At 38.2% G+C, this 15,960-nt stretch overlaps 1 protein-coding gene across 3 annotated transcripts in view; it reads right to left on the bottom strand.

Moving 5' to 3' along the window:
* Positions 1–15,960, bottom strand: part of edil3a (EGF-like repeats and discoidin I-like domains 3a) — a 237,402-nt gene that overhangs the window by 137,963 nt on the left and 83,479 nt on the right. For all 3 annotated transcript variants that reach the window (XM_065266725.2, XM_065266726.2, XM_065266724.2), the window contains one exon: positions 11,871–11,999. In XM_065266725.2, the coding sequence (XP_065122797.2) occupies positions 11,871–11,999 (129 nt within the window). The remainder of the gene's footprint in view (positions 1–11,870; positions 12,000–15,960) is intronic.

The following is a 15,960-nucleotide window of genomic DNA, read 5'->3' as shown; positions in this document are numbered from 1 at the left end:
CATAATTCCCATGCTGGTCCATGCTGGTTTGATGCTGGTTTTTTCAGCAGGGAAAGGTTGGTCACTCCATTACCCACATGCCTTAGTGTCTATCTGATTGCACTATCACCTGTTACCCATCACACCTGCCTATATTTGTCACGTTCGGGAACACGAGTAAGGACACAAACGCAGGGTTCAGACGAAAGGGTAACATTTAATATAAATAACATGAAATGAAACACGAGGAACAACACGGGCAGGTAAGAACAATGACTAGAACACTGGAAACAAACATGACATCAGTGACATCTGTTTAAATAAACCGTGTTCATTTAATCCTGCATTTGCTTCCTGATTTACACCTCCAGTCATCACAATATTAGCCACATGGACTTTTCACCCAGTAACAAGTAGTAGGTGTGTTCGACTTCATGCGGCACTGCACAGACAGATTGATGGCTGAATTGGAGCAGAGCATGTCGATGAGTTGGCGCTGAAGTCATGTGACTGTGACGTATGGTATCAAAGTAGCGGCTGCATGTAGCTCTTCATGACTGGTCGCCTCACTGATGACAACGATCACATGCGTTCCATATTTAATTCGACTTTTCAAATATCAAGTATCTGGTAAGATAATTCACTTTCTTTTAAGTTCCACATTAATGAGCTTCAAAGCAGAATTAAATCTAGAATTGGCTTCTTTCACTTATGCTGCCAAACATACGTTAGTAAAAATGACTGTCCTACCAATATTAGAATTTGGAGATGTCATTTATAGAACTGCCTCTATCTCTCATTTGAAAAGGTTAGATGTGGTCTACAACACTGCCATCCATTTTGTCCCCAATGCCTCTTTTAAAGGCAAACATCACAATTTTTCAATATTTTACTATGTTCTTACCTCAATTTAGACAAATTAATACATTGCGTATCTTTTTCAAATGCGTGCACTTTTAATCTTTGTACAGCGCCTCATGAATGTGTTAGCATTTAGCCTAGCCCCATTCATTCCTATGGCTCCAAACAGGGATGAATTTATAAGCCACCAAACCCTTCCATGTTTTCCCTATTCAAAGATTGTTACATGAGTAGTTACACGAGTAAGTATGGTGGCACAAAATAAAACTTTTGTTTGCAGCCATAAGAATTAATGGGGCTAGGCTAAAAGCTAACACATTCACAAAGCGCTGTACAAAGATTAAAAGTGCACGCATTGAAAAAAGGTATGTATTAATTTATGTAAGTTAAAAACATGGTAAAATATTGAACCATTGTGACCTGTTATATTGTGTCATGTAATAAAACAAAAATTAAAGAAGCGAAAGACCAAACTCTATTGTTATGTTGATAATCTAGGTTTATGTTTCCTGTCACTTTCGGGCATACAGTATAAGCAGCAATTAAAATATTAATGTGTGAAATATTAAAAAGTTGCAACCAGAAACACTTTTTATATATATATATTTTTTTTTTGACAAATTCTAATTTACAAAATCTAATTCAATTCATCCACGATTAAAAAAAGAAAACATGGCGCACACTTCACTATGGCAAGCAGCAGGTGTCTGACTTGACGGCTCTGTCTTCAACTTCTCCCTCGACTTCAAGCAGGAAACCTTGCCAAATCGGTCTGCGCAGCACGGCATGAACCTGAACACAACTATGTTTTGCCCCACCTGCATACTGAGCGTTTTTGTTATCCTGAACATGTTTGCTTGGACTGCCTACAGTTTATTCCTGCCTGTATTTGCCCTGACCCAAGCCTGGTAATATCTATCTGTGTATTCTTGCCGTCTGCCCTGACCTGTGCCTGTGTTACGTTTATGATTCTAGATTATCCTTGCCGTATATGTTTACTCCTGATTATTATTGCCTGTATGACTCTGTCTGTGTCTATTCATATTAAGGTGTTACGAATAGATCCTATCCTGTCTAGCCCCTCATCTGATTTTCACAAATCTAGGTTGTACAGAAATAAGTCATATGTTTATCTAAGATGCCTTATGAGTTTCTGAGATTTTACACACATACGTTACTATGTTCAATTACTATTTCAAAGTCCTTTTGAAAGGGAGTCACAGCATTCGTCGGCCATATTTGTAACACCTCAGGGCAGTTATTTCAGTATCATTTCATGTCATTTTATATATTGGTTTCTCTATTTTTTTTACCATTGTCGTCTGGGGTTGGGGTTAGAACAAAATGACATAATGTTACTGTACATAAAATTACATCCTAACCCAAACCAATTCTAACCCCAACTCCAAGCAATCATGGTTCAAAAATAGACAAACACATTGAGAAACCTATATATTAAATGACATCCTAACCCAAATCCCAAACAACTGCAGCTTTCAGAATTGTGCCGACAAAACAACATTTTTTTTCTATTTGTAAACCAGAGAAACCAATACATAAATCGAAATGAAAAGATGTGTCATTAAGTGAACGGGAAGGACTGGGGTATTATATGCATGCAAAGTTGGAGTTTGGCGTATGTATTACACAACTTTTCACACAGTGTGCTATTTATATGCACATCATGAGAATGGGTAGGGTACAAATATGGCCTTTTGAGGTACGAAAGTGTACTTTTGGAAACCGCCATAGTGACAACTTTTGTACGTACTTGTCCCATTTTTGCGGAGAGTGTAGCTGACAGGTAAACTGCCTAAAAACATATTCAGCACAACTCTCTTATTCAGCATAGTCCCTACAGACATCACATTTCTATTAAACCCGTCAGGTGTTCGAGCGAGACAACCACACAACCACCTGTCAATATTTAATCAAATGCAGGTCAGGACCAAAAAACCTTGCACATGTTCCCTGAATCCAAATTAATCATGGTAACAGCTGGAATATTTTGAAAGAGGCCAAAGATTGCTTATTGATCAAAGTACAAATTAAATCAGCCATAAGACTCTTGGCTTAGATGTAAGAGCGCTGGCATCTTTTGAGTTGGAGCCAAAACATGATCTAGCCTACTCAAGATGTCCCTTTTTGAAAAAAGCTTTTTAACCTTGCTTTATTTTCTTATCTTTCATGCATTTTACTTTATCATTCTGTCATCACTACTCTTGGCAATGTCCGTGGCCAGACCAGCAGATTTATCCCAGTAAATAAATCTTCACATATATGGAATTTGTTGAACCTTCAGTTGAGGACTGTTTGTACAAAATACTGTATATTTTAGATAATGACAGTGTGAAGTTTGATGGGTGAGAGTGTCACAGTAGTTAATGCAGCAGTTGACAGTAGTAGAACATGTTTGTGAATGATAACAGCACGGTAATTAAATGGAACTCAGCAATTCCATGCATGCAAATATCAACCATAAAAAAAAGTTTTTACCAAAAGTTTTTAACCGTACTGATGTTTCAGAGGTCAATATTAAGGGGCTTAAATACCAATGCAAGGTTTCTGTGCGCAAGCTTCTTTGGTGACACGGTAAAGACACCACAGTACCTCAGTCTACTTGCCTGCAAAGCAGCATTGTGGAACCGGGCGCTGGCAAAGCGTCGAGCCCGTCCATGCCTGAGTGAATGGGCAAGTTGGAGAATCTTTTTTTTGTTCCACTGCTGGCTGAAAGGACAACAGTACCCAAATTTCTCACAGCAGTTTCCTGAATACCAATGTAAAAAGAGGGCATGCAGAGTGATGGCAGTGCAGAGCTGAACCATCCTCATCCTCCTATTTTCGCCAACAGACACGGTTGGGCTAGATAACATAACCACGTATCTTTTATGTACCATCTGTGGCAAGCATATCAGTACATGTTTTTTTCCTTGTCTCTCTTCATCTTCATGTCAACAGTATGGACTGCTTAAATTTATTCAAACACAGGACGTCGGTCACACTGAAGTTATTTCAGAGGCTCCTGGGGCATATGGCAGTTGCAGCGGCTCTAACACAGCTAAGGCTGCTCCATACAGTATGAGAAGTGAGTCCCGAGATGGATGTGGCAGCATGGCACCCACCATGTGGAGTATACATCTGTCTGCCTCTGAGGTAACACTCGGCACGGACGCACTGGCACACAGCTGGCCACAGGTCATGCTCAAATATGCATTTCTCCCAGTTGCCTCAGCTCAAATATATGTTTCCCCCAGCGTCATATAAGTCAGGGAGGACGGGGAGCAGGTGTTGCTGGTAGCACCCTACTTGCCCAACCGAACCTGGTTTCCGGAACTAGTGCTTCTCACGATGGTACCTCCCTGGTGCATTCATCTGAGGTGGGACCTCCTTTCGCAGAGATGCGGGATTATATGGTTCATGCGTCCAGACCTCTGTAACTCCATGTGTGGTCCCTGGATGGTTTGTGGAGGTCATTAGTGGCCTATCCCAGCAGGTAGTGCACACTATCACTACAGCACAAGCACAGTCTACGATCCCATAGCAGTTTAGTTGGTAGGTATGCATGACCGGGTCCTCAGGTTCCTCAGGGGGGCGAGGAGATAAAATCCACCTCGTCCTCCCCCTATATCTGCTTGGGACTTGTCCCTGGTTCTGAAAGCACTCCAGGAAGCCCCCTTCAAGCCTTTGCAGTGCAGCTCAAGTTTCTGTCAATTAAAAATTTGATCCTGGCTTCGATAAAGAGGGTAGGGAACCTGTATGCTTTTTCGGTCAGTGATTTTCCCGAGTTCATTTCCCTTAGGAAACGGGTACGCTTCCGAGTGTTATACAAGTGTCACTAAGGCCCTGTCCTGGCTACTCTATTGCAAGAGCCCAGGAGGCTTATGCGGGGCACTGGAAGGGGCAACAATCGTGGTGCTTTCGTAGAGATTCCCAATTCTTCATTCAACGATTTGATGTCGAAGTGACTGACTAAAAGGGAACGTCTCGGTTACGGATGTAACAATCATTACCTGAAGGTAGGGAACGGAGATGCCATGTCCCATTCCCCTGGCCACTGTACCACTGCTAAGGTGGCCGGGTCTCTTATGCACGGCTCCTCAGCGAAAAACGAAATACATTGTATTAATACTCGGGCGGGCAGGGCGTGGCCAACATATCCAATGGTTACACTTTATTTTGATAGTCCACTTTAGACATTCTACTAACTATAAATAACTTTGCAACTACATGTCAACTAACTTTCAATATTTTGCAGCTATACGTCAACAAACTGTCATGAGTGTATTAGTAGACTGTAAGGGTTGGGGTTAGGGAAGAGGTTTGGGTTAGTGGAATAAGTTGACATGCACGTGCAAAGATACTTATAGACAGTTGAATGTCTGTTGAGATATCATCACAATAAAGTGTTAGTAGATATTAAGCAGACATTCTACTAATTCTCTAAAGATTGGTAGTTAATAAGTAGTTGCAAAGTTACTCATAGTTAGTAAAATGTCTAAAGTGGACTATCGAAATAAAGTGTTACCTGCAATTACTGCATGCCAATGTTCATTGACTCTTTTTATTTACACTCAAAGCAGATTGGTCTCTCTAGCAAGCTTCCAATTCGTCGTCATTGACATGATGTCTCCGTTCCCTACCTTCAGGGAACCAGGGTTACATCCATAACCGTCACGTTCTTATGATTGTGCACAAGAAAATTAAAATAAGGCAAATATTATTTGCTCTTTGAAGAGCTGTACCTTATCCATGTTTTGGCTCTAAATGCTTCTGGTTTGTGCATTTTAATGCACAGAATTCTTACAAGGTGTGTTGTCTCCCAAAAACTAGTGTTTTTTGTCACATGCATAACACATTTATTACCCCTAACATGAATATAAACATATTTTTCCTGATGCCTGGACTTCATCAGGGGTTTAGCAAGATGTAAACAGATAGCTCAATATATTGGTAATAAGTACATTCTCAGAGAAATTATATTTAAATTTTTAATTAAAAATGTCACATCCAACTGATTATGATCCTGTGATTCAGTTTAATTAATTCTGATAACTGCATATGACTTGATGTGTTCTAATTTGCTAAAAATGTTGCAATCTGTTATTAGGAATTCAGTGCAAATTTTATGCATGTGGCGTCATGTTTGCAGAATATTAATACATTTGTTGAGTGTTTAGCATGAGCTATCTTTTCAGCAAAAGCCTGTCTCTTTACTAACACCTTGCAATGGCTGATAAATCCATTGTCAAATCAAAGCTCTTCCCCATCAACTCTAAATGAGGCTGAAGAAAGCACTGATCATTCTCATCTGTGTAAGCTTTCAATGACTGCCTGAACAATGAAGCATTTTGCAAGTCACACCTACCTGTAATCACTGTAATCCAGGACATGATTGGGGCTTGATGCCAACGTAACCAATACAATAATAAAATCAAAAGCACTTGATTTTCTCTCTTCCTTTTCCACCCTGACAATATCCACATGCTTCTCTGCCTGACAATAGCTTGTCATGACATGCCATTATAATAATTGGCCATTCTCTCTCCATCCCCGGCTGGCCTGCCAATCTGCCCATTGACACAGTGGGAGCATGGCAGCCCATCATTTCAGTAATGACAACACAGCAGTGATTCAAGCTGGAATTCACCATTAATAACGATGATGGCAAAAGAGCTAACCACCCTTGGGCCTCATCATCCTAGAGTTCAGAGAATCGGGCAAGGACACCAACAAAGTAAAAGTTTCACTAAGTGTTATACTTGAGGAATAAAAACGGCACTACTGTTCAAGAATCTGCAACTACCAAAATTAAAATGTTTTTACACATACGAAAGATGGAGGCGGGCCTAACTAGCATATTCATATCTATGGTCTGAGCTGTGAGCTTAGAGGCAAAGACACATTTCATAGATCTGCATACTAAATGAGGGAATTACATTCAAGCAGTTTTAAAGCAACATGTAGCTTTTCGACCATAAAATTATATCTCTCAATTTTTTTAGTGTTGGAAGAACTCTTAACTGGACAAATTCCACTGCTGCTGCTGCTGCTGCTACCTGATTAGCCTCCTAGCGGCTACAACCACACTTTGTAAGTTGTATGATCGGGTCGGAGCGGGTTTTTTTCAACAACAGTATTTATACTGTTTACAGTCAATTGTGCTTTTTTTTACAATGTGGGGGAGTTACAGTGTCACTTTAAAACATATAGAAATTACTGTCACAGGTAACATTTTTACATGCTATTACATTGCTCAAAGGTGAGTTTTAAGTGATAAAATTATTGGCTACAGGGAGACTTTAACATATTCACAGTACCTGAGCTGCATGGTGTCTAGGGCCAGACCAGCAGCACGCAATTAATATTTTAATTGCACAATAATTGTTTAACCTCGATTAACTTGTTTTTGTAATTGACTGAATTAAAATTGAAAATCAAAAACGATTAATTGCAGAGCCATAATAGTATGTAGTCATTGCAGATGATTGTACTGTTGTTTCACAGCAAGATGGTTTGAGTCCTGGTTTAAGTAATATATATATATATATAATGACTTTGACAACTTTAAATGTGATTTTTTTTCAATAATTTAATTATATATAAACTTTTATTCTTGTAAGTGAATGCAGTTGTTAATGACTTTGACAACTTTAAATGCAAATTTCTCAATATTTTGATTATTTTTGCACCCTCTGATTCCAGATCCCGGTCAAATATTGTACTATCCTAACAAATCATACATAAATGGCTTATTTGAAATCTTATTTATTCAGCTTGCAAATATGTATTTATTTCAATTTCTGGTTTTGTGGTCTAGGGTCACACATAATAGCCATCTAACAACATCCAAATATTGTTTTATACCACAGATGCCACAGCAGAAGCTGTGTTAAAGATAATGCCCACAGTTGTGAAAATGTTTGTGATATCCACAGTTTATTAAGCAACCTGAGGAAAAAGAAAACTGCGCCAAGGATTTAACAAAGCATTCGTAATTAGGCTGCAAAGACCTGTGACACTCGAGGAAAAAAATGAAATGTATTACTTACTATTAGTAGATTTAACAAACCATGGTGCAAACGATTGCAGGAAATAGCACAATATTTAAATGTTCCTTCGAATCATTTTAATTGTAAAACTTCTGATAACAGCATGCAGTACAGTTGCTACATTTATGCCGACTAATTAAAGGTACATACTGTACTGATTTAACATCTATCAATTGCAAACGTTTACGTTATGTAAAAGCACACGTTTTTTTATTATGTATGGACTTTGAGCAGAATTCAAGTTCCTCTGTTAAGTGTTTGTGGATATAGAAATTAAAATATAAGATTTTCATTCCAGTTCCTTGTTAATTAGGGGATACAGCTATGTAGAATACTTGATGCTGATTGGTCAGTCATAACATTCATAACATAACAGGTCTGTTATCATAAATGACAACTTAAACTGATAACACACCTACTCGCTTATCTAGGTGCTGCGAGTCATCATGACCAGAAATCTATCGCTTATCTCGTTTCAGGTTTGAATTTGTTATAAATATATTAAAAAAATTCTAAATAATAATACATTTAATTATTAACTTGTGTGGCAAATGGCAGTGTAACACATTGTACATCAAACCGGTTGTTATGACAAAATCCTTTAAGACCTAAACACCCTGGCAGGTTTGTGCAGGTATACATTTTATTATTGCAAAGTGATAGTAACTCAAATAAACAAGTTGTTCTTCACAATTACAGTGAAGATTATTTGAAAAGGTGGCACTTTTTAATTCAGGTAGAAGTTTGCAGCTTTTGTCTCACAGATACAATAACAGTATTTATTGATAGGATGCAATATATAATAAACAAGAACCCACAGCTGTCAATTCTAAGCCGCACTATTATTTGTTATGAGAATAAACTATGCTAAATTCCGAAACCAAAAGAGGAATACCTGGAACTCAAAATTGTTTAATTACACTGTAATTGTAAAACCCATTCCAAATGCAATTAATTAGCCAATACCTTGAGAACAATGCAGGACAACAACTCCAACAAAACACAGTGCCAAAATGTATTGTATTTTGCAGCCGTTCTGTGGTTTGTCTCTTTGCCAATTAACCTGCGTAATATAGATTTCCTTTTATGCTTCATGCATCCCTGGCAGTGCTTTCCCATTTCCACACCGATTCCAAAGTCATTTTTATTTGTAACAAAAGACCAGCATTCAGCACAGGGTTTATTATTGCTGATAAAATCCCACTAACTCAATTTTATCAGTCCTATTAAGCTTGTCAGCAATTACAAAGCCTGCACACGGCTGCAACAAAGACAGCTAAGCTGTCATTCTCCGGGTGCTATTATCGTGCTCCTTTTATCATTTAATTGCAGGAATTACCCAGACACTGGATTTTGGTTACCTAATGTCTTTAGATACTGTACCAATCAATTTCAGTGAGTAGAACCCATTACAGAGCTTTATTTTTTTAGATTTAACAAATGTACTGACAGATCCATAGACCTAAATTGAAGGTAATGACAAAAGGATGATGTCAAAGAATTTATTCAGAATATTTCAAGGCTGGCTTTGTTAAGATATACTGGTTTTGAAGTTGGCATTCGTCAAGGGAATATCGTGTGAAAAACAGAGATGAACTTTTCTGATGTTTGAAACATTATAGGAAATAAAGTCACCAGCAACTGCTAACACACTGAGTGTGTTCATGCACAATCTTACGCCGATTATGCTTTAAAAAAAAAAAAAACAATAATGTGTGGGGTTGCATAAAACAAGGCCTTGCATTTTTGGCACTGGATGCAGCACGCGCTTTTGAAGGAGCACTAAGAGCGGAAAAGCGCTCGACATCATTTGCGTCTTTCCATTGTCCAATCGAATGAGGGGAGAGGCGGGCCTTTGGTTGTGGTGACAGAAGTTTACAGTTGTTTGGAAGAACTGGACTGCACTTACTCACTGTCTCCTTCATGTTTGTGCACCTCTTACCCTCGATCAAGGTCAGAGTAAGCATCCTCTTTTTAAAGTTTCTGTTAATCTGAATGTTAATAAGACAAGCCTTGCGTTTTCAAGTGTTTAAATCGCGTTTGGTGTGATTAGCCCCTTAAGGGCGATTTATAGTCGTGCGTAGGTCCTACGCCGTAGCTACGCCGTAGGCTATCCGTAGCCTGTGCGTAGCCTGACGCACACCTCATAAAATGTTTAACAGCGCGTCAGATCTACGCGGACCGCAAGCGCTGTGATTGGTCCACCAGAACCCCTCCCGTCAGGTAAAAAAAACTGCGTCATAGGTATTTCCGTTTGTGAAGGTAAAAACAAAGATGAGCCAAGTTGAGGAGTGATTTAACTCAAACTGCATCAAAAGTCGCTGTTTATTTACTTCCATCATTGCTGGTCTTCTCAAATTATACACAACAAGTTGCTGTTTCTTCTTCGTTTGTGGGTTAACTTGCTTAGCTTCTTCTTCTGTGACTTCTTCTGCTGCTACTGTGGTCACACGCGTGGTTACTGCCTACCAGCGGTCTGCGGGTGTGTTTGCACGTCGACGCGAACGACGACGCAGAAGTATAAATGAAAACCGACGCGGAACCTATGCCGTAGGACCTACGCACGACTATAAATCGCCCTTTAGTCAACTTAAATTAAGAGTAGTTATCTAAAGTATGTTTGTCAGAACTTAAGCTGATAAAACTGTATTTTACTACTATTCTCCATTAATATTTTTACTTATGTAGCCCAGTTTCTGTTTATAAACATGTTAAGTGACTGTAGAAAATATATATTTTTCTTTTTTTCCTTTTTTATTCTAAACCTACTTAATATTTCTACAGCATGTCCATGAAACATGCTTTCTAAAACTCAATTTAAATAGAGGACATGGAAAAAGACCTCAAAAAGCAAATGGACAACAAAAATTTTACAAAATAATGTATGTCATTTATTCAGCTTTTACTAAGCAGACAGCAGTGAAAAGCTATTATTCCTTTGGGTGGCAATGCTGTTAACAACATACAGTTTGCACTTCTTTTGACCTTCTCATTGTTTTAGTGTGACAGTTGCAATATGAGCTTTTACAAATTTACACTTATGAATCTGATGGAGCAGTAAATTAATTACACATTGATTGCAAAAGCACCTTGACCATTGGCCTGACTGTTTACCAAATCTGACTGTGAAGCCAAATCAGGTAAGCTATGCAGAACTGCCATTTAACACATGAGCCTGTTTAATATTAATCACAACATAAACCTCTGTAGCCATGTTTTTTATCAGCTTTAATTAGATCTGTTTAGGGCATATTGTAAATACCAGCACAAGGTACCCAAACTCTGGTTTTAACCAGTACCAGCTTTAACATACCAACAACAGTTTGGAGTTACTGAAATAATTAAGGAGCTTATATTCAAATCCCATTCCAGCATTGGTATATATTCTTGCTTGTAACCACACATAATCAAACACACATTTAATGTGCAAGAGCATGTTGATTTGCCTATTCATTTCTCCGTTGGAGTGGCAAAAGACTACATCTGACCATATGTTTCCCGCAAGGATGAAAATAAAAACAAATGAAAATACATCATGCTAAAACATCTGTCTCTGTAATCACAGCTAAACATTTTGTTGAAGTGTAGCAATGCTTCACTATAAATACAGACACAAATTGTGCAAAATGATGTTATTTTAATATGGCACTAAATGTCTAACTGTATCATATCCATGTTTTCTACATTTAGCTCCTTAAATTTTATTTTACTTTTAACATCTCCCAAATTGCTAAATATTACACCTGATAAAACATCCTTATTACTTGACTGCTGGTTATTGCTGGTTGTTTACTTATAAACCATACTTATATTACATGTAACATTTGCATTATGTGCATATTCTGTAAATATCTATAAATGCAAACATTTTGCCACTCGTTTTTTTTATACCTGAAACTATTGCTTCCACTTGTCAGAGATTTGGGTCACCCGGTTTAACAGGAAAGACCAGAGCAATAAAAAATCACAGTGTGAACTTACTGTGTTGGCAGTGGATTCCATTGAAGCCTGGTGGGCACTTGCAGACATATCCAATAAATGTGTCCCCCCTGTATGTTTCACTGATTTCACAGGAGCCTCCATTGTGACAGGGATTTGGATGGCACGGTCCTGAAAAATAGACAAGCGTAAATGAGCAAATAGCATGGACGCATTCAAAACCTGTGATGTTTAAATAAACATACTGTATGTGATTAAAACAGACATCTGCAGTTCATAGCATGGCCTTCAGCTTAAGCAGTTACGTCTCTGTCTATAGTGCTTTAAGTACCAAATGAACAAAGAGAATGAAAGACAGGCATAAAAAAATTATTGTAAGTATCAGCATCTCTTGATGAGGTCACCATAGGGTAGCTTGAGGGATAAATGATATAATGTTAACTGTATTGCCTCCCCTGGCACATTGTCAACACAAAGAGAGTAAGCGAAGGGAAAGAAAGAGAGAAACTGTGCTGGCATTTCACTGACTTGCTACTATCAGTCAAAGAGTTAAATTATCCAAGAACAAAGCAGAAATTAAAAGATGACTATGATAAAGGTCAAGGAAAGCTATAAAATGAGAGTAATGTTCTCAAGACAGGATGTCAATTAAACGACATTCTAGGCACATCCAGGCTGCAAAGTCTTGTGATTGACAACCACATCTCAATGCAAAGTGAATCTCCTAAATTTTGTGTTTCACTCTGTGTGTGAACAAAATACATGAGTCATTTTTAAAATCAGCATCTAACAATGAGATTGTGACATGCAATTTCGAAACCCAATGAGAAGCCACCGTAGTTGCCACAGGACCAATATGTCGTTGTCTGAGACAAAGTAGGGACAAAACACACTTTTTATAACAGTTTGTCCATTTAGGGCTACTGTTCTCATTCTAAGGTAATGAAAACAATACAGTTCATTATGTAAGGTCTATATACACCACTGATAATATATTTATGTATATTATATTGCATTGTTGTCAAGAGATCCTTCTAAAAGTTACACAGTGCACCTTTAACAATAATCATGGCAGCAGTCTGATGATGCCTCTATTATAGTGAGGTTTAATTATAGAGGGAACTATTAGAGCTATTTTTTGACAGACGAAAAACAAGCAACTAAAGGTGTATTAAGATTTGGTAACCATAAGCAAACTGCTGCAGAAGAGGTGCTTTTTTTTGTTTATCTACTTTAATACTTTGCTGAATTTAAACACTATGCCCTCCCTAGACAGTATTGAATGTGTTAACTCAAGACACCAGGATGGTGTGAGCAATTACAGTGGAGAAAGACAACATCAACATCACTTGTAAATGAGCAAGGACAAGCACTTCTTGTGGTTTTCGTACACTGCAGCTCTGTTGAGCATCACTGCATTACCAACTATTTGTTTTATAAATACTAGGGACAATTTGACATCTCCAATTAACCTAACCTGCATGTTTTTGGACTCTGGGGGGAAACCGAAGTACCTGAAGTAAACCCATGCTGACACAGGGAGAACATGCAAGCTCCACACGGTGTGTCCATCTGACCCATGCGGTTTTGCTATCTGTAATTTTAGCTGTAGATGGTAGCTACCACTTTATGTGGATACAAAAAGAAATACAATCAGCACTTAGAAGGGGCATGACCTCCAAATTTACATTACACATTTACAGTACCAGCAAACTGTGATTTTTAAAAGACTGAGTGGCAAGATATACAAAAAAAATGCTTTAATTCCATCTATGCTCATCTATCCATAAAAAAAGAAGAAAGAACATCTTGGAAAGCCTTGTATGGCCATCAAATGCTGATATCCCTTTTAAAACTACATTGAGGCAATGGACATATTTGAGCAATGTACTCGAGTAGCTTCTAATCTCCTGCATTTGCAAGCAAGTCAACATCATGAGAACCCCCAGAAGGACCATAACTCATAGCCTATCAATACCACACTGATGTTTAAAACATTAGAGCGCCTGCATCGGGTTGCATACTGTCAAAAGTTGCTTGATGAAATTGCAAGGCAGTCAGTTTAATCTTTCGAAATATCAGCACCAAGATCTATAAGAGGGCATGAGTTCATATATGTATTACAGAAACAATCAGTGTTCAATTTGGTGCAAATGCCGACAAATAGCCCAAAAAACAGACATACTGTAATTTAATGTTGAGACCCAAGCAAAACAGCTATAGGATGGAGTTTTGAAAAAGTCTGCTGCTATGTTTGAAGAAGCATAACCCCAAATCTGAAAGACACAAACTGAAATTTCACTGGGCTAGACCTTATTATTTCCGTTCAACCTTTAAAGACTCTGAAGTACAAGTCGTCACCTTAGAAGTCTGCATCTTTTGAAGAATCCAGACTCCACATTGGTATATAGCTCACTAGATAAGGCCGGGGTTCATGCATATACTGAATGGGGGATTTTCGCCTGATGAAAATCAACTTTTGAAAAGTCTTGGGGACTGTTTTTAACTAAATTGAAAAATGTATGCGTTTGCTAATTGTTTTGTGGGCAAACATTTGCAACAGTAAATTTTGTAAACAACACCATTATAGTCTTTGTGTATCCTGCACTTTAGCTCATGCACATTATGGTTCAGACATTGTGCGACATTGCCAACCACCAGTGTGGCATGCATAATAGAGCAATTTCAATAATTTCCCTTAATCTCTGCATGCGTGTCACATGTTGACAAATCTGTATGCAAAAACGCAAAGGAACTTTCTGATTTGTTGCCATAAATGTCATTGGCAAAAAAAATTATAACTTAAAACATGACATTTTTTTATTCTTATCTATCCCAAACTCTATTAGCAAAAGTAATACTTTTTAATGAGTTTTTATTCACTATGGGAAACTAAAAGACCAAATGGCATTGTTCTTATTAAACAATTAAGAGTTTTGAAAAACATATCCACACGATGTTCACATTAAAGAAGCCTTTGTGCTAAAACTTGAAGACAGGTACTATATTTCTGCTGACTGTTTGAACTTTGCTACAACTTTTCCAACTGATCTCATCACCAAATATATATATATATATATTTACTTTTTAGAATTTTCTAATCAGCACTATATCATTAACAGACTTATAAAAAATCTGGTCTTTGTAGAAAGAAAATGCCTACCATTTAGATACACAATAGACTAAAATCATCACATAAAGGCAGGTTTTGGGTTTGCTTTAGAAAGTTAGTTGGGTTCTAAGTTAAATAAAAAAGTAAGCCAGACAAAAATGTAAGGCAAAAAAATGGTCACCTAAAAAAATACACCAAGGTTACCCAGCAAGCATTTTGGGTTGAAAAGACATCCAATAGCCATCCAAACACACCCCAGACGTCTAGGTTAAAACAAGGCAAAATTGGGGCAAAATTGAATAGATGTCTAACAAAAATAAATGAAGTGTGGACACTAGTGCTGGGCGGTAAACTGGTTCACACTGAACACCAGTCTTTTTTTGTTATGATATGAATTTTTTATATACCCCGATACTAGTGAATGATGCAAACAACGTGTGGAACGCAGCGCAACACTGTTTGAGAGAGGCCTGTTTCCACTGTTGCACTGTGCTGAGGGTACAGCCGTATTTGGTACTAACTGCAAACAGCTTTTAAGACAGCGCAAGAAGACAAGTAGATTGTGAGCCCACCAGTGCTATGTCAGGTAAAGGCATGGGAGACATGGGTAGCAGCCTAGGGTGGCATTTTGCAGGTGTGGCGCGGGGCACCCGTGACAAAAAAAAAACACATTGTCCAAGCGTTTTTCGACCCGTCAATCGTTTTGTCTCCATGCACTCAGTTAATCTACCAATGGGTCTACACGGCCCCGCATGAAGTCGAACACAGATTTAACCAGGAACAGGTGTGGGGACATTGCAGAGATGAGAGGTAAAGAGTTCTAAATGAATACAAAAACATTACAGACAATAATGAAGGTCTTATGGTGCGTTCACACCAGACGTAGAAGAAGCATCAAGCGTGGGGGATTAACATGTTATGTCAATGCAATGTGAATAGACATCCTGCGGCGAGAATTAAGAGTATCGAGCATAAATGTACCATTTCGAGCATCGACATGTGATTCGCTGGAATCGCGTA

The sequence above is a fragment of the Paramisgurnus dabryanus genome, chromosome 5, assembly GCF_030506205.2.
Source record: "Paramisgurnus dabryanus chromosome 5, PD_genome_1.1, whole genome shotgun sequence".
Classification (NCBI taxonomy): Eukaryota; Metazoa; Chordata; class Actinopteri; order Cypriniformes; family Cobitidae; genus Paramisgurnus; species Paramisgurnus dabryanus.
The sequence above is the reverse complement of the archived record's forward strand: the minus strand, read 5'-3'. Positions and strand labels throughout refer to the sequence as shown.